Source organism: Ursus americanus, chromosome X, assembly GCF_024610735.1.
Source record: "Ursus americanus isolate L20-20 chromosome X, mUrsAme1.1.p, whole genome shotgun sequence".
NCBI lineage: Eukaryota > Metazoa > Chordata > Mammalia > Carnivora > Ursidae > Ursus > Ursus americanus.
Window position 1 is genome coordinate 4,740,868 of NC_142164.1, and position 24,387 is coordinate 4,765,254.

General features: G+C 42.1%; 1 protein-coding gene across 6 annotated transcripts in view; it reads left to right on the plus strand.

Annotated features, from left to right (window-relative positions):
* Positions 1 to 1,326: 1,326 nt before the first annotated feature.
* TMEM185A (transmembrane protein 185A) overlaps positions 1,327 to 24,387 on the plus strand; it is a 33,699-nt gene continuing 10,638 nt past the window's right edge. Inside the window, exons 1-5 of one of the 6 annotated variants that reach the window (XM_087860155.1) lie at positions 1,346 to 1,514; positions 13,684 to 13,897; positions 20,674 to 20,850; positions 22,121 to 22,140; positions 22,938 to 23,140. In XM_087860155.1, coding sequence (XP_087716281.1) covers positions 20,792 to 20,850; positions 22,121 to 22,140; positions 22,938 to 23,140 — 282 coding nt within the window. In that variant the 5' untranslated portion in view covers positions 1,346 to 1,514; positions 13,684 to 13,897; positions 20,674 to 20,791. Of the gene's footprint in view, positions 1,515 to 13,683; positions 13,898 to 20,673; positions 20,851 to 22,120; positions 22,141 to 22,932; positions 23,141 to 24,387 lie in introns of those variants that run through there. The other 5 variants (XM_087860153.1, XM_087860154.1, XM_087860152.1 and 2 more) reach the window with 5 other exon arrangements.

Here is a 24,387-nt window from a genome sequence, read left to right on the forward strand (position 1 = left end):
TGGGACCAAAAACTCTGGGACTAGGGTCTGGTGCTTCAGCAGCTGTCAAAGCTGATTCAGGTTACTCATCCTTAAAAGCAGCTCCTATAATAATATCTATCCTCCTGTGGGGTTGGAAGCCTAATTACCACTTGTAAAATGTTTTCAACTTCTCAGAAGAAAGGTGATACAGCACGGCAAGGTATGACTATCATAATAATCGTGATCTTCTCAAGCTGCCCCCAGGGCTAACCCATAGAAAAACTGCCATTCATGAAACTGTTATTGTAACAAAGTACAACTATTATCCATAATGATACTAGACTAATGTCCAAGGTATTGCTGTGCTCATGGAAAATTCTTAAAAAAGCCAAAGTGAAGAAGGTGGACTAGATCACCTGTTGTGAACTTGTCCAGCTAATTCCAAAAGTAAATAGACTTCTAAGGAGATAGGAACTTGAAAGAGCACCAGAGAGCAAGAGCATTCTCTGAGCATTTGGTGTGAACCAAGCAGTGTTACGCACACTATCTTATCCAAGTTTAGGAAGTCGGTTTTATCTTCTCCATTTTGCAGAGGAGAAAAATTGAGTCCAAGATGTTGACTTGTCCAAGGGAGATGAACCTTGTAGTTATAAATAGGATGTCCTGGAGTGGAGGAAGAGGCCAGGTGGGAAGTGACCACAAAATCTAGGCAGGGGCCAAGGAGTCTCTGAACTAGGTTAGCAAATGGGAGGATGACTACCAGATTTCCAGTTGGGCATGCCCCCGTGAATAGGTCTGCTACCAAGGGAGATGGCAACCCAGGAGGGGAAGGCAGTTTGGAGGAAAGACGACTGTGGCGCAGGGTAACCTTAGTGTGGGACCGCCAGCATGTACCCATATGCAGGCCTGGGCCTTGGGAGGGAAATTGACATGCAGGCTTGGGAGTCACCGACGGATCTAACAGGTGAAGCCTGGGATAAGAACGCCAAAATGCAACGAGTCACCGTGGTCACTATCCCCCTTCCCGCCCAGGCTCAGGGGAAATTTCCCGAAGGGCAGAGCGGCCTAAGGTGACAGGTGTCTGTGAAGATCTCCCCGAGGGATTCTAGGGTGGTGCGCTCCCTTCCCGCAGGCCTGCGCCCAGTCAGCTTCCCTTTTCGTCTCTCCGCCGTCTCCCCAGGATCCCCGTCTCTCCCAAACTCCACGCCCCCCGCCGTCCGCAGGGCGGCCGCCGCGCGGGGAACCCAGGGCCGTGGCCCGGAGAGCCGCCAGCCAAGACGGCGGCGTCGCACGCGGCTCGCCTCGCTTCCCCGGCCGGCGGGGCGGGGCTAGGGCGCATGCGCCGCCGTCGTACGGAAGCCCGGAAGGACGGGTGGGAGGCGGTAGCTCAGGTTTCTCCGGGCGGCGGCGGGGATTACGCGGCTCGCGCCGGCACCATGAACCCGCTGTAACGCGCAGGCTGCGCGGCGCGGGGGGAGGGGGGAGGAGGAGGCCGCCGCGGCGAAGTTCTCCGCCATGAACCTGAGGGGCCTCTTCCAGGACTTCAACCCGAGGTGAGGCGCCGCCGGGGGAGGCGCGGCGGGCGTGAGGATGCGGCGGGCGGCGGGGCAGCCCCCAGTGGTGCGAGCGGCTCTCCGGGCAGCGCTTCCCGCTCCCGCGCCCGGTGCCTTCATTGCCCCCCCCTCCCCCCGCCGACTTCGGCCCCGCGGGAGCCGCGTTCCTCTCGGCCGGCCCACCCTGGTTGCTGGCCCAACGCCCCCTTCCTGTCCCCTGTTCCCGCACCCCGCTGCCTGCCCTCCGCTCCCCTCGCAGGGGCCGTTTCGCTTGACCCAACACTCCTACCCCCCCCACCCCCACCCCAGCTGTTTCCTCCAGTTCCTCCGAGCCCTTGAGGTTTTCCTTGGATGTGTGCCCACCCCTCGCTCGTTTGCTGCTTTGTCGAGTGATATCTGAAACGACCGTTGAATCTTCGGAGTTGGTGTCAGGGTATGGCAATACCTTACATAATGCCTCTGGGGGTGAACCTGACGATTTTCCATACGCGGTTTCTCTTCAGTCTTCACTGTAAGTTTATTTGCAGGAAGCGGATACTGTTGTCCTGTTTCCCAGCTGGGGAATATCCAGTGGACAGTGTGGAGAGAACACTGATTAAGGAATCAGGCGCCTGTCCTTGCACTTGCCCAAGTGTTCTGTAACTCTGTTGCCTCCCCCAGGCTGGGTGCTTCCTGAAGCAGAGACTGTCTCCTGCACATCTCACTATCCCCAGCACCTCCCACGGTGTCTGAAACAGAGCAGGCCCTTATAAAATGTTTGTGGAACTAAACTGAGCCGAAAGATCTGGATTGGGGACCGGGCCCCATGTGACTGAGTTACATATTCTCTGCTCATCTGAAAAATGAGTTGGCCTAATTGATCTTCCAAGTCCACTAGTCTGTGAAGGGAGTACCTGTTTCCCTTAGTTGCTGGTGCGAAGCTGTGCCCTCAATCAACCTTTTGTATGCTAGGTCCAATGCGAGGTGCTTCAGATGCTGGGAGGTCCCAGCTTGTGGATGGAGAAAGAGATGTAAATAGATGATTTACAGCACTGTTTAGTGTTGGTCTGTGGGAGCCCAGTGGAGACCACTGCACTGCCTGGGCTGCTTGTGGGGGATGAAGAGAAGTCTTGGGAGAGATGGAGAGAGAGTATTGGGAGTGCAGTCTTCCTGGGGACAGTGACATTTTAAGCTGTAAGCCACTGTGACTTCCTAGGTGTTCTATTCCTCTTTGAGCACTACTGAGTTCATATTCTAGTCTGGAGTGCCAATGTTAAAATCACAGTGCGGTCGTTATCATTGTTGGCCTTGAAAGCATTCTGCATCGAGGAGCGTGTTGAGAGGAGGTAAAGGAGAAGGGACTGCAGCACCTTCCTCTGCTGCTCCTAGGGGTGAGGACTGATCTACAGGGTAGCAAGATTGGCACTGGAGTTGGAAGGGCCTTGTGTGTCTACGTTGTTTGGGGAGGGTGGTAAGAAAGATAAGTAGAACCTGAATTGTTTTGTATCCTTGGGCTACTCGCTTATCTGTTTTATCTGTAGAATGAGTATAATCTCAGCAGGATGGGAAGCCAAATGAATGATTGGTTGCAAAGTGCTTTACAAATAGATAGTTCAGGACTGTTTTGCCAGGTGACAGATAATTCAGAACCCAAGAACTGCCTAACAGTTCTAACTGGCTAACAGTTGCCAAAGCACAATAGTGCTGCACAGATAACATCCTTAACCATTTTCTTTTCCTATAGCTTCTCCCCCAGCCCCAAAAAATTGGTATATGAAAATTAAGATGAAATATTAGGTATCTAAACAGATTTATAGTAATCATCAATATATTTATCAACACTTTAATTCTACTGGATTGAAATGCATGTCTAAGTTTAAAGACCTTTTATAGGGCATCAGTTTCCTGATACAGTGTTGCTTCAGTGGGAGTGAGCAGTGTTGCCTCACAGTGGTGACTGCTAAGACAGTGGTCAGGTAATATTGGCAAGTCTGATTTTTTAGCTAGTGATGTGTCGTGTTTCGTGGGCACACCTAGTTGTTGACATTGTTCTTTAGTCTTGTTCCATGCTGAGGAGGGCCTTCTGGACAGCTGGAGTGCAAACCAAGGGGTCTAGACAGGAAGATACCTTGTGCCAGGGCCTCTAACCTTGGTGCTGCTGCCTTTCTCCCTGCCTCTAATTTGGAGCCAGTTCAACATCTCCCTCCTACCCCAGGACCTTGGCACATGCTGTTCTCGTTGCCAGGGATGTTTCCCTCTCCTCTCCTCCTGACCTAGTTAACTCTTATTTATCCTTGAGATCTCAGCTCACTAGTTACTTGCTGAGGAAAGCCTTTCTGACTCACCTAAGTCCACTGATATCTGTTTATAGGATCTCTGTAGCATGCTGAATTCTTCCATCATAGCATTTATTTGTACCCTTATATCTGTGTGCTTATTTGATTAATGCCTGTCTCCCCTACTAAACTATAAGCTCCATGGGGCCAGAACCATGATTCTGTCCATAATGGTATCCTGTATACCTGGAATAGTACCTGACTCATTAAATATTTGTGGAATGAATGGATGAATGAATGAATGAATGAATGACTCTCCAAAGCCTATAGGAGAAATCTAAAGTGGCTTCTTCCAGTCACTGCTTGCTTGGTGGTCTGTGGCCTGGTCCTCTTTCTTCTCATCTTCTTTCCTCCTTCAGAATGCAGCCATTCCATTAGAGAGACAGGAAGGACCATGACACTAAGGCAGAATGTGGCTGCCTTTACTTTGTGGATTATGTGTGTCACAAAAATAGTCACTGTCATGGTTTTGTGGGTCCCAAGGCATGGGCCATGGCTCCAGCTCTCCTTTCCAACCTTTTGATCTTGGTGAGTCTGAACCCACTGCTGTATTGCCAACGCTCTGGAAAACTGCAGTAATAGAATGATTCACAAATGTCAGCACTCAGATGCACAGGGCTGCCAGCTGACCCTCTGCCTATTTCCATCTGGCACAGAACTAGTTGATTGTGAACTTTTTAGTTACACAGGTTAAGACTCACTGAAACAGGCACACTGGACCCACCAAGTCCTTGTTGGAATGCCTGAGGCTTCCTAACATAACACCGAGGGCCTTATTCATTGAATGGGCAACTATCAGCAGTATACAGGATTGGCAGACTGATTCTGAGGTGCTTGTAGGAGGTGGGGATCTGGGAGTAGGTGGCATTAAGCCAGCACCCTGGCCACACCACGGAGCCTTGGGATTTTCTCCTAACTTGCTGGAGTTGCTGGCTTGGAGAAGGCCCTTCAGCCCTGGGAGCCAGCAGTGCTGGAAGGCTGTGAGAACTCTGCAAGGCCCTCTGAGTCATCTGCAGTGAGCTCCTGACAGTGAGGTGCAGCCCACAGGTGTGCTGGACTGGGACAAAGGCTGAGGGATGCTGCTCTGAGTGTTCTGTCATGGGAGCATGGAGTACTAAGGAGGTCAGTAGCATTTAGAAAGTTCCATATGCTGCAACTTCTAAAGCCATTCTGTAGTCTATGTAAGTTATCTTGTCTCTTCTTTGAATTTAGGAAAAATGGATGTGATTTTTGGTAGTTGTTAACAAAAGACAGCTACCTGGCCTTTACCAGGCATTTGTGAAGTGTTTATATTTAAAGCATTCATTCATGAGACATCTCCCGAGTTCCTACTGTGTGCCAAGAGATATGCTAGGTGCTCTAAGTACAAAAATAAGTGAGATATAATTCCTCTCTATGCTCAAGCCTGGCAGAAGTAGAAATGGGAAGAGAAATTAAAATTCAACACAGGATGAGGCATTCCAGAGACAGGAACCAAATGCTGTGGTAGCGCAAGGGGCAGAGCCACCAATTGTCAGAGCAGTCAGGGAAGATTCCACAGCTCAGTCTGGAAGGATATAATTGTAGGGTTTTTTCAGACCAGAGGGCAGGAAAGGCAAGTTAGGAGGGACAGAGGATGCAGAGGCACAGGGTTCATGAGAGGGCCTAGTATGCTCAGACAGTGGTGAAAGGTCAGTGTGGTGGCAGCGCTGCAGGTGGCACATGTCATATGATTTAAAAATAGTACCTGTAGTGTGAATGATTACTACAAATATCATTTGCATATTACTGGGTTTTTTTTTTTTAAGCCGGCTCCAGATCCATTGGTAGTGAATGTATGTTGGTACTGTTCATGAACTACTCACCCACCACCCAAATGTCTGCTTATCTGTCGTTCTGTCCTCTTAAGCCACCTAGAGTAAGAAAAACCTCCTGATTATACTGAGGTTATTATTAATAATAGGTGTGACTCATGGGGCACCTAGCACCGGTTGGGCACAATGTCGGTGCTTTTGGCGTTATCTCAGATCTTCGCAACAACCCTGCAAGTTAGATGATCAGCCTTGTTTCACAGGGTCTTAGCGAGCTTCTGACTTCCCTGAAGTCGCACAGGTGGCAAGGGGCCAGGTCAGGATTCTAACGTGAGTCAGTCGGTCTCCTTCTGAAGCCTGTGCTCATTCCTGCATGCCATGCGACCTCTCTAATTTAGTGACAGGCCCGCCTGTGACACAGTGGGTCCAGTATCCCAAAGAGCCTTCTATTTATGAGTTGTGATTACACAAAGCAAACCTTATATCTGAGCTTACACATCCAAATGCGTGTTACCCCTCAAAGAAGTTACTTAGGAAAAAGAGGAATATGTATATTCCTATTCCACTGCTCGTATTCCTTGTTACTCATCTGAAATTTCCTTTGGAGTCAGATTACAAATCATATAAGGAAATCCGTCTCATTGCTTTATTTATAATCATGGATCATTTCTGAACCAAAATAGTGCCACCTAGTTTGATCGTACATCTTATTCACTAAACTTGGCTCTCACTGACTTTTGGCCATTTCCAGAAATCGAATTCACTCTCAGTGAAGAGTTGGCACCATTGAGGATATTCAAAAAGACAGACTGCAGGCTCTCAAGGTGATTCCAGGAGGAAAGCTCCAAAGGTGGTTTGAGCAATGAAGTGGAATTAGCTCATGGCCTCCCCGGGACTGTTGAAAGGAGACAAGTCCCATTCGAATGCATAGTTTTGGGTTTTAAAAATATTCCCATTTGATAATTACACACACACAATATTTTTCTTGTCTGTGAGCTCTTTGAAGTCCAGGTTGTTGAGGCATTCGATAAATGTGCTGAGTGAGCGGATGCTGAGTACAAATAGACGTGTACATTGGAGACTCTGTTGTAGGGGAGAGACAGTGGGTGTGAGGAGTTTTAGATGGTTTCCTAGGACTCTAGGAGTATTGAGCTTGGGGTTTCTAATTGCCTTGCCTGATCATAGGTCATACCTGTACTAGAATTCAAGATGAAAGCCTTGAAATGAACTTGAGATAGGCTCTTTATATCTAATGATTCGTACTTTGTCCGCTATGGCCTAGTAGTGAGAAAAACGATTGCTAAATGAAATTGTTACAGCTTTTCTCTTGTAGAATAGTAGTAGCAGCAAAAAAATAGGTAAAATTGATCATTTACACAGGGCTTCCACATCCCTCAATCTTAGTGAATTCATATGTGAGCAAACCCAGGAGGAGATAGGCTTAGGGAGAGAGTGACACCCCCACCCCTCGCAGTTGCATAGCTGATAAACTTCCAGCCTGGCCTCATTCTAGTCCTCCTTAAGAGTGATTTTTTTTATTGGGCTTTTGTGCTTTCTTACATCTTCTGGTTAGATGCCCTTAAACATTATTCGTCTTAATATAACCAGTTAAAATTGCCACTAGAAGAATTTAAATTTTGTCAGTAAGGTTCTGCTCAGTGTAAGAGATACAGTCCCTTTAACAGTTTGGGAGAGTGTCACTTAGCAGTTTGTCAGTTGGAGCCATTCTCTGAAGTTGTAGACAGAGAGGCGCCCACAGGGATGTGTCACCCAGAGCGTGTGTACGCCACGCATGTGTGCACACGTGTACCTGCATGTGTGTGCGTTTGTGCCTGCTGCATTTAACTGGAAAAGACTGATGGATCTAAAATGAGTCCAGTTGCATTCTTTTGGGTTTTTTTTTTGTTTTTTGTTTTTAAAGATTTTATTTATTTGAGAGAGAATGAGCAGAGAGGAGGGGCAGAGGGAGAGAGAGAGAAAGAAGCAGACTCCCTGCTGAGCAGGGAGCCTGACCCAGGGTCGATCCCAGGACCAGGAGATCATGACCTGAGCCAAAGGCAGACGCTTAACCGACTGAGCTGCCCCAGCGCCCCAAGTTGCATTCTTTTAATTTGCAGAAAACAGATACTAAAACTTTTACACTCAGAGTCATCTCTTTCCTAGGTATGTTCTCTCTCCCCTCGGTCCCTTTCTCTTCCCAGCAAAGTGGGGAGAGGGAATTTGAGCCTCAAGCAAGAAAGCTCCATATACATTTCAGAGAGAACGCTAGCTTTGTAGTTTGACCCCGGTGACACTATTCAGTGATCCTGTGCTAGCACTGCAGATTCATAGAGCGGAGTACATCCATTTTAAAGGTGTAATTGGAAAAGTGAAATCGAGGAAGTAGTGGTTGATGCCACAATATCCAGCGGAACCTCCATTTGCTGGTTTGTAGAGAATTAAGCGAAGTCTATTTTTATACTTGGACTCTGGTCTAAATATTTCTTGAAAAGTGACTCAAAGTAGTTTAGGCTTGCGACTTTTTTTAAAATAAATTTTCTTGTCACTGTGTTATTGCTGCGTCATCTTCTCTGCTTGCCAATCAGGTTTGGAATTCCCTCTCTGATAGGCAGTTATCTTTTTTACTTGGCTCTCAGATGTGTGTATAAATTACATCTTCTAAAATTTCTGAGTATATTGATTTATTTGACTAACTTTGTAGTTTATTTTTTTCAAAGAACCAGCTATTGGTGTTACTGATTGGTTCTGCTTTTGTATCTACATTTCTGCTTTTAGTTTTATTATTTATATATTTTGGCTCCTTTGGTATTTTTCCCCGTAAATTTCTTAGATAGAAACTTAGTTCACTAGTTTTCCCTTTGCCTTTTTTTTTTCTTTCTTTTCTTTTTTGCTTTTAGTTGCACTTTTGGAGTGGATACGTTTTCTGTGAGTCTTGCTTTGGCAGCAGCCTGGATGTTTTGGTATTTTAGTTGGGTTTTAGTAGTATTTTAAATATTCTTCCCTAGTGTTCTGTTTCATCATGGATTTAGTCATTACTTAAGGAGGGAAACGAACATTTATTATTACCTGCAAGCCTGTGGCACCAAGCCTTGCAATAGGTGCTTTCTGATAGGTTACTTAATTCTTACCTCAGCACTGCCTGGTAGAGGTAGTATTATCTGCATTTTGCTCCTGAAGAACCCAAAGTTCAGAGTTGCACAAATGATCTCTTCCGCTCTGCCGCACTGCTTCACAAGTGAACATTGAAAAAGATCCATATGGTTAAGCAATGTTAAATCTATTGTTTTGGTTTATTATGAATTGTATAGAATTTCAGCTTCCAGTCTCTGCCAATTATAATTTAATTTACACATTCTTCTATGCTTTCTATACCTTTCTTTTACTCAGAAAATCTTCAGTGGCTCCCATTGCCTATTAATAAATTCCAAGGACTTTATCTTAATATTCAAAAACCCCTACCTTGTTACCCCAGCATACTTTCCCTTTATTTTCTCTGGTGCCTTTCCTCCTGTCTGTCTAGCTCCCCACCCCCCACGATTTACAGGATTTACTCTGTGTGTTCCAGTCCCCTGGGATACAACAAAACTGTTTCAAAACTGTTTCATACTTTAAACAGTCTTATCCCTTTGTCTGGAATTCCCTGTCCCCAACTTACTGCCCAGATCCCACCTCCCTTCCCATCTCTCCCAGAGAAACCGATTTTCTGTGTACTGGCTTAGAGCAACTTCAGGGCAGAGACTTCCTTTCTCATTTTTATACATTCCATACATTGAAGGCATTCAAACAGTTTTTTAAATTTTATTTTATTTTTTAAAGATTTTATTTAAATTGGAGTTAGGTAACATAGAGTGTATTACCAGTTTTGGGGGTAGAATTTAGTGAGTCATCAGCTGCATACAACATCCAGTGCTCATTACATCGTGTGCCCCCCTTAGATTTGCGTTTATCGTGAATCAGTGCCCATGATCCTTTTCCTCCCCCATCTGGAAAAATCTGTATGTATGTAAAGAAAGCGTAATTTTTGTCCTGCCATTTGACTCTCTCTATAGAACCATGCTATTTTTTGTCTACTGTAGTGTTCATTTCCATAGTTTCCTTAGGAATTTTGTCTACTTTATCTGTGATTATTTAATAGTAGCATGTAGAAGCCCACAATGAAAATATCTCTGTGTATTCTTAAAAGAAAAATGATCAGATTATTGCCGTCTTCTATGGCCATGTTGCTAGTCTTTCATTGTTTACATTTTCATTGTTAGTCATTTTAGTATTTTAATAGTTTATCTTTGAAATCTACCAAATTACTGTATTCTCTTCTGCTTCTCTTGTCCTTACCCAAACATGATAAACCTTTGTCTTTTCCTTTCTTGTAGTTGGTTTGACTTTTGATATCGGTTGCAAATGTGACTCTTGAATGCAACAGATTTAGATTTTATTTGTTAATCCAGTAAGAGAACTTTTTAATTATAGGTCTGTGGTAGGCAAAATAATGATCCCCCAAATATACCCACATCCTAATTCTGGGAACCTAGGAATATATTCCATTATATGGCAAAGAGGAATTAATGTAGCAGATGGAATTAAGGTTGCTAATCAGCTGACCTGAAAATAGGGAGATTGTTCTGGATTCCCTGGCAAGGCCGATAATCACAATTCTTAACTGTAGAAGAGGGAGGGCAGAAGTGGAGGTCAGAGTGAATTGCTGTAAGGAGGACTGGACTCTCCCCTGGTGGCTTTGAAACTGGAGCAAGGGACCATGAGCCAAGGGGCTACAAGGCAGCCTCTAGAAGCTGGTCAGGCAGGGAAACCGTCTCTCCTAGAGTCTCTGGAAGGATCACAGCTCTGGTGGCACCTTGATTTTAGCCCAATGAGAGAACCATTTCAGACGCTTGATGTTTGGAACAGTAAAGATAATGAGTTTATGCTTTTTAAGCCACAAGGTTGGTGGTATCTTTGTATGACAGCAATAGGAGAGTAATACAAGAACGTTTCATCCTATTTATAATTTTTCAACCCCAGTATTTGAAGTAGGAATTTTATTTTTGTATTATTATTTGTCCTCTTATAAGTTCATCTTGTTTCTGTTTTTCATTTTTCATGTAATAGACCCAGAACTCTTAATTTCCTTTTAAATTATATAAAAAATTATAAAGTAATCACTTTCCAACATTTTAAACGTTTTAGTACTTCTATTTTCATTATTTCTGCTATTTTCTTCAATTAAATAAAAAAAACCCTCTCTTTTAAGGAAGATAATGAATTTAGCTCAGAGGGTTTGCTCTCCCTGCACCTCATCTATTTTTTGTTTATAGTTTGAAAATCCTTTAGAAAAATTTTACCTCTATATATTATTTAATCTACCTATGAATCCTATGTTTACCATTGTCCTTGCATTTGTTAATATTTTATTCACTTATTTTTTTTTTAAATTGTCTGTTTTCAAGTCTGTTGTTTCTGGTAATGATATGTGTTGCCATAGGCTTTGGTTGACAGGTTGGTTCTGGTTTCTAGTTTTTGCACTGTCCCCCTGGGCTTTCAGAGAGGAAAAAGTCGCTTCTGCTAATTCCTTTCTCTGTGGTGATCACTCCATTTCTATTAGCTTGTGCGTCCCCTTCAAGCCTTTTTCTTCTCCAGAGTCTAGTGGTGAGGTCATTGGTACCTTGGCGTCTTTCACTGGTAGCTCTCTGTCTTTGTAGCAGCTCGTAAAAGCCTCCCTTGGTTTTGAGCATTAATAGTCATAACTAACATGTACTCAGTGCAGCAGTCATCAAACCATTTTTCACAGACCCCTTGTGGGGGGAGCTTGAGAACCTTTCGAGGGGTCTGCAGAGGCCACGACTATTTTCATAATACTAAGATGTTCTTGCCCCTCTCTGGGTTGACATTTGCACTGACGGTACAAAAGTAGTGCTGGGTAAACTGCTGCCACCTGAGCACGAATCCAGCCGGTGACACGGAACTGTACTCACAGTCACTGGATTCTTCACTGCAGCACGCTTGCAGTTAAAAAAAAAAAAAAAGCCAGCTTCACATAAGGATGTCCTTAATAAAACATAAAAGATACCAGTCTCACTAAATATTGACCCTTGAGTATACATCCATTTTAATATTCTGTGTGACCGATAAGGTACAGTCGTTGACTCAAGGGAAAACACTTGTGGGGGCGCCTGGTTGGCTCACTCAGTAGAGTGTGCAATTCTTGATCTCAGAGTTGTAAGTTCAAGCCCTGCTTGGGGTGTAGAGATTACTCCAACAACAAAAAACCCCACTTGTGTGCCTGGGCTTCAGGCTGCCTTTTTTCCTGGAACACCATTTTTACCTGGGAGGACAGCTCACAGACAAGACTGGGGCTGTTTGTCTTAGAGCACTTGGCAGACATTTTTCTTGAAAATCCAAGTGAACCTGTGACTTGGAAATAGCAGCACTGATACGCAGTAAGCACAAATCTAACTTAAAATTTAAAAAATCGTTGGAGTGTCTTCAATGTTTTCAACAAGGAAAACAACTGATGGTGTTTTTGCAAACAGTAAAATTTGAGCTTTCAAGGGAAGATAAGAATTTTTGAAAAGTTTTATCTACCCCCATGAACTTGACAGCCTCCCAATACTGACATATTTCTGATGAAATGGGTTGTGACAATAACTAATGTGATTTTTTGCCTTTGTTTAATGAAATGTGTCAACATTTGAAAGATCTTTATTACTCAGTGAACTAGTATTTTTCAGTCAACCTACACAGTATTATGCAGGGATAAAACTTTCATTCATTTGAAGTGCCAGAGAGACCAATGGATTTTAACGTAGCAGACTACAAAAAGTTTAGTGATAGAGTTTTGGATTCCACATCACACTTAACCTTCAGGAAGCTACTACCACTGGTTGACTTTTGGTATCCTGTCAAAGAAGAAAATCCACCATTATCTGAAAGAGCTATTAAAATACTCAGTTCTTTTCCAACTACAAATCTCTGTGAAGCCAGATTTTCTTCATATGCTTGAAACAAAACAACATATTGCAACAGAACGAATGCAGATGTAGATATTAAAACCTAGGTGTCTTTTATGAAGCCAGACATTTAAAAAATTTTCAAAACTGTGTCAATTTTGGAAAATGATCTTTTTTTCATTAAAATTATGTTAACATATAATGCCTTTATTGTTATTTTTAAATGAATTAATAAATATTTCAAAATACCAGTTTCAAAATCTGATATAGTAAATAATAATAGGTATAACCCATATAAACAAAGCTCTTTGGGTTCCTCAGTACTTTTAAGAGTGTAAAGGAGTCCTGATACAAAAAAATTTGAGAACCACTAATATAGTGCTTTACACAAAGCACTTTTCGTATTCATTATCTTGTACTCACAACCACCTTATGAGGTACGTATTACTCTCATTTTATAGACGAGAATACTATGGTACAAAAAGGCAGTATATATATATTCTAGTTAGCAACCTTTCCAAATCTTTTGGTCCGTTAGCTGTGGTTTACATTCTTGGAGGTTTACTTCTGAGTTGAGTTTTGTAGGTCCCATCTCCTTACAACCTCCCCCTGTTTTCCAATTGAAGTTTCTTACATTGTTTTTCATAATGCAAGTGCAGTACGTGTACCTTGAAAAGAAGTCAGTCATGAGAATGTAAAGACTGTCCTTAATCCTCCCCACTGGAGACTGTTGTTAATTCTCAGTGCCTGTCTTTCCAGATGCTTTTCCGAGAATGTTGAATTATCAGTATAATGGCAGTATTAAAAGGACTTTGGGGTCAAATGTCAAATCGATCTTAGTGTGAATCCCAGCTCTGTGAACTGCTAGCTGCTTGGACAAGATATTTAACATCTAAGCCTTTGTTCCTTATCTGTAAAATGAGAATAGCCAAGGTACCTCCTTCGCAAGGGTTGCTGTGAGGCTGAAGTGAGATAGTGCATGAAAAGCAGCACAGTATTGACCTGTCATAAACGTCCTGTAAATGTCAACTACTGAGGTAGTTGTGTACGCACAGGTAGATCAATAGATATGCCAGGTTTATTGCAGTAATTTTCCATGCAGTAAAATTTACCTTTTTTTTAGGGCACAGTCGTCGGCGTTTTGATAAATCCATCTCTTTGTGTGACCACCACCCAAAGATCTAGATTCAGCACAGTTCGGCACTGCAGAAACAACTCCCTCCTGTTCTTTTGTAGTCAGCTTTTTCCTCCTACACAGCCACTGGTAACCACACTGATGTACTTTCTGTATCTACACTTTTGTCTTTTCCAAAACATCATCTAAATGGAGTGATACGGTATGTTGTGTTTTCAGTTTGAGTTATTTTACTTAGCATAGAGCATTTGAGGTTTATGCATCTTGTCGCATGCATCCCTGCTTTGTTCCTTTTTACTGCTGATGAGTATTCCATTGAACAGATATACCACAATTGGTTTAACTGTTCACCAATTGATGGACATTTGGGTTGGTGCCAGTGGCTATAAAAAATAAAGCTGCTTTGAACATTTGAATACAAGTCTTTGTATGGACATAAACTTCTCATTTTCTTGAGTAAATACCTAGGCATGGGATTGCTGGACCATAGAGTAAGTATGTACTTTATAGAAACTGCCCTAGTGTTTTTGAAAGTGGCTCTACTGTTTTGCATTCTTAGCGGCAGTATGTGAGGGACCAGTTGTTCCACATCCTTAGCAATAGTTGTCTAAGTTGATCATTTTAATTTTAGCCATTGTGGTGAGTGTGTAGTTTTATCGCATTGATATTATATTTCCTTAATGCCAAAAAATATTGATTATCTTCTCATGTGCTTATTTGCCTTTTATATAACTTCTCTGATGGAGTGTCTGTTCTTATTTTTTTGGCCATTTTTTTTTAAAGATTTTATTTTATTTTATTCGACAGAGAGAGAGACAGCCAGCGAGAGAGGGAACACAAGCAGAGGGAGTGGGAGAGGAAGAAGCAGGCTCCCAGTGGAGGAGCCTGATGTGGGGCTCGATCCCATAACGCCGGGATCACACCCTGAGCTGAAGGCAGACACTTAACCGCTGTGCCACCCAGGAGCCCCTTTTTGGCCATTTTTAAATTAGATTGTTTTGCCATTTTTTAGTTGTAAAAGTCCTTTATGTGTGCTGGATACAGGTACTTTTTAAGATATATGTTTTCAGAATGTGTTCTCCCAGTTGTGGCTTGGGTTTTCATTTTTTTAATTGTCTTTTTTGGAGATTAAGAGTTTTCAATTTTGAAGAAGTCCAGTTTTGTATCCCATCTAAGAAATCTTTTCCTAACACTAGGTGGCAAGTGTTTTTCCCTCCTATGTTTTCTAGATGTTTTATAGTTTGGGCTATTACATGCAGGTCTGTGATCAATTTCACACAAATGTTTGTGTATGCCATGAGGTTAAGAGTCTAGGTGCATTTCCCTCATCTGTCCATCTGTTTCAGCACCATTTGTTGAAGCACAATCCTTTCTCCATTGAATTGCCTTGGCGCCTTTGTCAAAAATTAACTGACCATATATGTATGAGTCTATTTTTGGATTCTATTCCGTTCTCTGTGTCTCTCCTAATGTTAATACCACATTGTCTTGATTGTTGTAACTTTATAATAAGCCTTGAAAGTATGTAGTATAGATTCTCCAACTTTATTCTTTCTCACAATTATTTTGCCCATTATGGGTCCTTTCATTTTCACATAACTTTTAGAATCACTATGTCAATTTCTACAGAGAAATTTTCATTGGGATTATGTTGAATCTTTAAATAATTTGATGAATGTGGTAGGCTAAATAATGGCCGTCAAAGATAACCACTTCCTAATCCATGGAATTTGTGAATATTACCTTCTGTGGCAAAAAGGTGAATATTAGCTTATGTCATAAAATATGTGATTAAGTTAAAGATCTTGAGATGGGGACAGTATCTAGCGTTATCTAGGTGGGTCCTAAATCAATCATGGGTTTCCATGTAAGAAGGAGGCAGAAGGACGTACTATTAACACAAGAAGGCAATGTGATGTGAGCAAAGAAAAAGATTTAAAGATGCTGCACTACTGGTTTTGATGATAGAGGAAGGGGTCTAAGGAGTGTAAGGAATATAGTTATAGAAATTGAAAAAGGCAAGGAATGGATTCTCCCCCAGGTCTCCAGAGGGAGTGGGCCCTGCTGACACCTTAGTGAAAATAGTGAAACCTATTTTGGACCTCTGGCTTCCAAAACTGTAAGAGAATAAATGTCTATTATTTTAAGCCACCAAGTTGGTGGTAATTTGTTATAACAACCATAGGAAATTAATACACAGAGTATGTAAATCTTAACAATATTGAATTTTTAAATCTATAAACGTGGTATACCTCTCCGTTTATTTAGATCTTTAATTTTTCTCGGTAGTGTTTGGTAGGTTTCAATGTACAAGTCTTGCACATATTTTGTTACATTTATTTCAGTATTTCATATTTTAATGATGTTTGTAAATGGCAGTTTTTTCATGAACTTTTAATTTTAGAATAGTTTTAGATTTATAGGAAAGTTGCAGTAAATGATAGTTTTTTTTAAAAAAAATCTCAGTGTCCAATTTTTCATTGCTAGCTTAAAGAAATACAGTAATATTTTTTGTACATTTACCTTGTATCCTGCAATTTTGCTAAATTCACTTATTTGATTTGGAAGTGGTTTTTTTGGGTAGATTAGCTAGGATTTTCTACATAGATAGTCATGTTGTCTGCAAATAATCAGATTTACTCCTTCCTTTCAACTCTTTATTGCTTTTATTTCTTTTTCTTGTATTAACTGTTACGCCTAGGACCTCCAGTACAAGGTTGAATAGATGTATTGAAGTGGAGGTACTTGCGTTGTTTCTATAGGGAAAGTATTTTAGTCTTGCATCATTAAACATTATTTTCATAGATACCCTTCTATTCCTAATTTGTTTAGAGCTTTTATCTTGAATGGATAGTGAATTATGTCAAATGTTTTTTTCTGAAACTGTTGAGATAGTCATGTTTTTTTTTTTTCATTCTATTAATACAGTGAATTACATTATTGGTTTCAGATGGTAAGCCAAGCTTGCAATCTTGACTGACCCACACTTGGTCGTACTGTAATATCCATTTTATATATTGCTGGATTCAATTTGATAATTTTTAAAGGGTTTTTGCATCTATGTTCATGAAGGGTATTGGTTTATAGTTTTCTTTCTTGGTTAGGTTTTGGTATCAGAGTAATGCTGCCCTCGTAAAATAAATTGGAAAATATCACCCTCCCATCTTTTTCTGTAAGAATTTGTACAAAGTTGCTACTATTTCTTCTTTATGTATTTGATGTAGATTTTTTCAGAGCCTGACCTTTTCTTCGTTAGAAAGATTTTAACTACAATTTTAATTTATTTAATAGATATAGGGATGTGAAAGTATTTCTTCTTGTCTGAACTTTGATAATGTTTCTTTCAAGAAATTTACTTGCATAAAGTTGTTCATAATATCCCTGTAAAGTTTGTAGGATTTGTAGTAATGTCCCTGCTTTCATTTCGCTGATATTGGTGATTTTTGTCTACTATTTTTTTCTGATTACTCTGGCTATAGGTTTACTATTTTTCTTTATCTTTTCAAAGAACCAGGTTTTAGTTTCATTGATTTTTTTTCCTGCACTTACATTTATCATTTCCTTCCTTCCACTTACTTTTTAAAATTTCCTTCTCTTCCTAGTTTCTTTTTTTTTTTTAAGATTTTATTTATTTATTTGAGAGAGAGGGAATGAGAGAGCGCACAAGCAGGGGAAGGGGCAGAGGGAGAGGCAGAAGCTGACCTCCCCACTGAGCAGGGATCCCGACGTGGGTCTTGATTCCAGGACCCTGGAATCATGACCTGAGCCAAAGGCCGATGCCCAACCAACTGGGCCACCCAGGCGCCCCTCTTCCTAGTTTCTTAAGGTGCATCTTAGATCATTGACTTTAGATCTTTTCTAACAAAAGCATTTGATGCTATAAAGTTCCCTTAGGTACTGCTTTAGCTGGAGCTCACAAATTTTAGTAAGCTGTGTTTCCATTTTCATTTAGTCTGGAATTTTTCAAATTCTCCTTGTGTTTTTTTCTTTTACCTATGGATTATTTAGAATAATGTTGTTTAATCTGCAAGCATTTTGAGAATTTTCCAGATATCTTTCTGTTGTTGATTTTTAGTTCCGTTGTGTATAGAGATTTACTTTGTATGATTTTGATCCTTCTAAAGTTGCTGAGTCTTATTTTATGACCCAGATTTCAGTCTGTCTTGGTGAATATTCCATGTGCATTTGGAAGGAATTTATATTCTGCTGTTGTAGGAGGAGTGCTTTATCAATATCAATTCGGTCATGTTGGTTGATAAAGGGTTATTACAATCTTGTGTTTCCTTAGTAATTTCAATGCATTCTATCCGTTATTGAGAGAGAAGTGTTAATTTTCAATAGTAATTATGGATTTTTTCCGTTTTTCCTTATTATTTTCTACGTGTATTGTGAAGCTTTGTCATTAGGTACACAAATATGTACAGTTGTTAGATCTTCTTCGACAAATTGACCTCTTTTCATTATGAACTGCCCCCATTTGTCCCTGGTAATATTTCTTGTTCAAAAACGTACCTTGTCTTATATTGTGGCAGGCAGAGTGGCCCCCCAAAGAGATTCAGGCCCTAAGCCCTGGAACCTCTGACTGTTCTGTTACATGGTAAGGGAGACTTTGCAAAAGTATCTAAGGTTATAGTACTAGTTTCTGTTGTTTCCATGACAAATTACCACAGATTTAGTGTCTTAAAACTACACAGAACTTATTATCTCACATTTCTGTGGGTCAGAAGTACAGGTGTACCAGGGCTAATTTGGATTTTCTGTTTAGAGTCTCACAAGGCCAAAATCAAGGTGTGGGCAGGGCTGCATTCCTTTCTGGGGCTCCGGGGCTTAATCTGTTTCCAGACTCTTCTGGGTTGTTGTCAGAATTTAGTTCCTTGCAGTTGTAGGCCTGAGACCCCATTTTTCTTGCTGGCTGTCAGCAGGAATCATCCTCAACTTCTAGAATCTGCTTGCATTTCTTGGCTCATGACTCCTTTCCTCCATCTTCAAACCGAGCAAAAGTAAGTTGAATCCTTCTAATGTTTAGAATTTTTCTGACTTCCCCTTCTGCCCCGTCTCTCCTCCTTTGCTACATCTCTCTGACTCACTCATAGGCCTCCTTTTTCTGCTTTTAGGGATTCATATGATTACATTGGGCTCACCTGGAAAATCTGGGCTAATCTCCCTATTTTAAGGTCACCTGATTAGTAACCTTAACTCTGTCTACAAAGTCCTTTCATGGTAGTACCTAGATTAGTGTTTGATTGAATAACCAGGGGACAGGAATTTGGGGGAACATCTTTAGAATTCTGCCTACCACAGTTATGGACATGATAGGAATAGTATCCTGGATTATCCAGGTGGACCCAATCACATGAGCTCTTAGGCAGAGAACTTTCGCTGGAAGCAGGAGCAATGTGGCAGAAGGAGAAGTCAGAAGAATTCTAAGTGTGAGAAAGATTCAATATGCTGTTGCTGGCTTTTAGATGTAAAGGCTTATGTGCAGGGATCAGAGAGAGACCTCTAGGATCCAAGGGCCAGCCGCAAGCTGACAGTCAGTGAAGAAACCGGGATCTCAGTGCTATAGCCACAAGAAACCAAATTGCCAGCAACCTGAATGAACTTGGAAGCAGATTCTTCCCAGAATCCCGTGATAAGAGCCCAGCCAACTGACATCTTTATTGCAGCCTTATAAGCATCTGAGCAGCAAAACCAACCAAGCTTGTCTGGACTTCTCACATATACAACTGTAAGATAATAGATTTGTATTGTTTTAATCCGCTACGTTTGTGGTGATTGTTAGAGCAACAATAGAAGACCAAAACAGGTATTAGCATGGCACTCCAGCTTTCTTTTGGTTAGTGTTTGCTTGGTATAACTTTTTCTGTCCTTTTAGTTTTAATCTGTGATTTTATAGCTAGACGAAGTGGGTTTCTTACAGATAGCATATAGTTGTCCTGCTTTTTAATCCGGTCTGACAATCTTTGTCTTTTAACTGGTAAGCCGTTTACATTTCGTGCAATGGTCAGTAGGGTTGGGCTTTAACTACCTTCTTGCTGCATGCTGGGAACCACGTCTAGGCAGTAAGCCGGAGCCGTAATGAAATTTACCTCCTTTCTTTTCATTCCTTCTTCCCTTCCTGTCATTACAGTCCTTTGCTGGACACAGCCTTTGTTGTCCAGTATATGAAAACTCTTGTTTCATATATTCTGTCCAGTTTATTGTTTAAGGTGGGAAGAAAAACCCCATTCCTCTTACTTCATCAAAGCTGGAACTAGAAGTCCTCAACAGTGTAATTTCCCATTAATATTTTAAGGACATCCTCTTTGGGAAGTTCCTTTTATGTGAAATGTGAGTGTGTGTGTGTGTGTGTGTGTGTGTGATCTGTTCAGTCACAGAAAGTATAATACATGTACCAAAATGTGACTATATCTGAATACAGCAGATTAAAAATGCCATACCTTTTTACAAATAGAATCAAATAATTAACCACTGACAAAACTTAACCATATCCTAAACATGTCAGCCTTTTTCAGCCTCCAGGTTTTGGTACATCTAGTTCCTTCTGCTTGGAATGCTTCCGAATCTCACAGTCCTTCTTGCCTGACAGCTTTCCACATATCTTCTGGAACCAGCTCCAGGGGCATCACTTCTCTGCTTCCTAGTGCCCCCAGACAGAATCCAGATTTCCTCTTCTGGGTTCCCGTCACACTCTACCCTTGCACCATTCCAGCACACACCATGCTATATTATAGTTCTGTGTTTCTGTGTGGCCACCCTCCTACCAGGAAGCCCTGGAAAGCAAGGAACTTATTTTAGTCTCTTTTATGTTTTCCTAATCCCCTAACATGGTGTGTCTACTACACAGAACCTTTCAGTATATGATTGTTGAATTAGTAACTCTTCACACATGCTCAAAAATACTGCTGTTATGACTTCCCTTTCAGTATCACATATTTGTAAAAGAGAGTCTCTTTAATCATTTTACTTTTCTCCTAGTAAATTCCTCATCTATGCCTGTCTCCTGCTGTTCTCTGTGCTGCTGGCCCTTCGTCTGGATGGCGTCATTCAGTGGAGTTACTGGGCTGTCTTTGCTCCAATATGGCTGTGGAAGTTGATGGTCATTGTTGGAGCCTCAGTTGGAACGGGAGTCTGGGCACGAAATCCCCAATATCGGTAATACTGCTTTATAAAACCCATTGGTCTCTACCCTGAGGGAGCAGTATCTTGTTTTTCACTTTTTGGGGGTTTTATAAGAACTATAATACAGGGAAACTGAGTTCTGTTCTAAGTTTTTTAAAAATTAGGGGTTTGATATGTGTTTTTAAATAAAAGTCGTGTGGTTTGGGGTACTTAAGATCCTAGCCAGCCCACAAAAGGCAGTGTAATCTAAAATGCTTCCAAAATATCGAACTGTTATACCATGCTAGACTAGGGACTATAAAACTATCATGTTTGCGGAGCAGTTCTGTAAAACAGAAGCCTGGCTTTCGTCATCAGGGATATATCTGTCTCCAGTTCAGTCCTGGAATTGGGGTTCCCCTGGTCCCAATCTCCTAGCCCTGGGGTTTTAGGACTGTTAGCGCTGTGGGTGGGGGTGGGGGAGGGTAGCTTGGCCAGGAAACAGTGAGTCGCTGAGACAGGGAAAGATGAGGCCCAGATGCTGTGAAGGAGAACAGAGCCTTTGTGGCCCAGGCAGAGTGGTAAGCTTTACCTTCAACCCCCCGCCCCGTGCCTTTCTTCTCGGCTGCCTCAGCTTGTTCAGGTTCCTGGAGTTGGCTCAGCTCCGGTGTGCAGCCTAGTGCTGCTGGGACCCGAAGAGTCTCTTCTCCCTCTCAGAGACTGGCACTCCGGAAAGGGAAAAGGGGGACTTGAGGGGCTATTCTCAACCTTCACCAGGAAGACGGGCAGGGAAGGAATGCCCGGTGGACAGGCGGGACACGTGCGGCTGCTCGTGTGGTAGAAGTGCAGGTGTTTCAATCTTAATTAACTTTAAAAATAAGATTTAGCCCGTGTCACGTACATTGCCACATGCATATCTAAGAACTTTAAAGTCGTCATGCAGAGAGCCTTGGCAGATGGGAGACGTTTGTGTGTAGCTGTTTTAAAGTCCTTAGACTTCCTTTTTCCTTTTTAAGATTACCTGTGCCGCTGGCAAATCTTTTCTTTTTTTATATTTTCAGATATCTAATATTTATGACTCAAAGTATGAAAAGTTAAGTAACTAAACATTTTAGGTTCCACTAATTGATATTGAGAAGCTATTTGAGCTTTGCCCTGTTGGTTTAATTTAAGATTTTTAGAGCGAGGAAAGGAATTGTAGGTGTATAGTCGAATGTAGTGAGTGTGCAGGTGTGGTCATTCAGTGTTAACATTATCCAGCGGAATGTTGTTGGGTCCTGTAGAAGTAACCACTGGCTTCACTTTCTCTGTGTCCTAACCTCAGGTGTATTTATCATCAAGAAGGTACATCATAAATGTGTGTCTGTATTTTGAATGGAACACTGTACGCCTTCCAAATTCATTTTTAAGCATTTTCCTGATTAGCAGCCTAATTATTTTTCAGTTGTTAATATAAGTTCCTGCATGATATTTAAACAGCTAATTAACCTGATTTTGTTTAAAAAGTTTTAACTGCTCTTCCTTCTCTTTCATCTGCAGGTGTTAATTTATCCTAATGGAATAGAAAGGAAAATAAATAGATGTTCATAATTTTATCGGCATTTTTAAATAGCACCTAATAATAGTTACTATATTTTCTTGAAATATAACCACACTCATTCATAGTTATTTTTATAGTATTGCATGAAATGTGATTTACATGGTTTTTAATTCATTGAGAGATGAGGGTCATGAGATTTAAGGGATATTTGTCCATTTTTAGTAGTAGAAGCAGTCAACTTGAATAATCTTGGAAGTAGCTGAATTTAAAGTTATGAACAAAAGCATTTATAATGTTTACTGTCAGGGAAATAATAACTCTGGCTGTTACTTCTGAGAATGTCATTACCCAGTTAAAACTTTGTCTGGTTTGATTGTAATGTTCATTTATCGTCATGTAGTAGTTCTTTGGCGTTTGAAAGATTGCCTATTAAAGATTAAGTTCGTTTTCTACCTAACTTCCTATGCTTTTTGTCAAATTCCTAAATATCGTTCGTAGTATCAACATAGGTTGGCATTTTCCCTTGGACTGCCTGCCTGTTGTGGAGATTCTGAACTTAGTCTTTTTCTTCTTCTTCTTCCAATGTCCCTTTTTAGAGCAGAAGGAGAAACGTGTGTGGAGTTTAAAGCCATGTTAATTGCAGTGGGCATCCACTTGCTCCTGTTGATGTTTGAAGTTCTGGTCTGTGACAGGATTGAAAGAGGAAGCCATTTCTGGCTTCTGGTCTTCATGCCGCTGTTCTTTGTCTCCCCGGTGTCCGTTGCCGCTTGTGTTTGGGGCTTTCGACATGATAGGTCACTGGAGGTGAGATTTCATATATCTAATTTAGAATGTTTTAAAAAGTGAAATCTTTTGGTCCATTATCATAATATAGATTTCTTGCCCTTTGTTAGGAAGAGATTAGTCATTAACTCTAGATTATGGTAAGTAAGGAAACAAAAGCTGATGAAAATAATCATGGTATTCTTTCTTGACTTAGAACGCAGGCTTTTCACCCAGGCCTTCAGGCTCCATCTAGCTCCAAGACTTTCCCTAGCCACCTGTACCTGTGTTGGTCAGGCTTCTCCTGAGAAACAGAGCCAATAGGAGAGGTGGGGAAAGGGGGAAGGGAGGGAGGAACGAAGAGAGGGAAGGGGAGCGCGATTGAGTAATTCTAAGGAGCTGGCTCATGCGCTTGTGGGGCTGACAAGTCACCGGTAGGCTGAAGACGCAGCCCAAGTTGAATCTGCCGTCTTGAGGCAGAATTTCTTCCTCTCCAGGACACCTCAGGGCCTCTAACTCGTTCAGTGAAACCACCCACAGGATCGAGGATAGTCTTCTGTACTGAAAGGCAGTCCTTTCACAGCAATACCTAGACTCGTGCCTGATTGAATAAGCGGTCCCGTGTAGCCCAGGCAAATGGATCCCTCAGACCGAGCGCCACGCCACGCCACACCACCGCAGACCCCGGGGTCTAGCCCTTCAGCGGCTCTCCCGCTCGCGTCAAGCCCTTTGTGCCCTGACATAGGGGAGACACAGCCGAATAAAAAAGCCATGTGAGCAGTACTAATAGTAGTATCGAAAATGATCGCAGGTCACATTTATTGAGCACTTACTGTGCGCCAGGCCCGGGGCTAGCGGTGTCTTAGTAAAGAGGCACAACAACCCCGTGAAGTAGATGCAGCAGTTGCCCCTGCTCTGTGATCAGGGAGGGGGGTTTGTTCCTGGCCACTCGTTAAGGGCAGGGCCGGGGCCAGAATCCCACGCCAGTCGGCCTGACTCCAGAGCCTGCACACCGAACTGCGCGGAAGCTGAGGGCTCAAAGCCCCCCACAGATGGGGCGAGGGAGAACCAGACGCGAGGGAGGCTTGGTTTTGAGCTGGGTAAGTAACAGGCAGAGGAAGGAGCGTGGCAGTGGGGCTGGAAGGCTCCCATAGAGAGGGTGGGTGAGGGAGCAAGGCTCTTGGGAGCCCAGCAGAACAGGACCCTGAGTGCCAGGACGCTGGGTCTGCACCGGGAACGGGGGGTGTGGCTGGTCCTCTGCAGCGACCGTGAAGGGAGAGCCCTCCAAG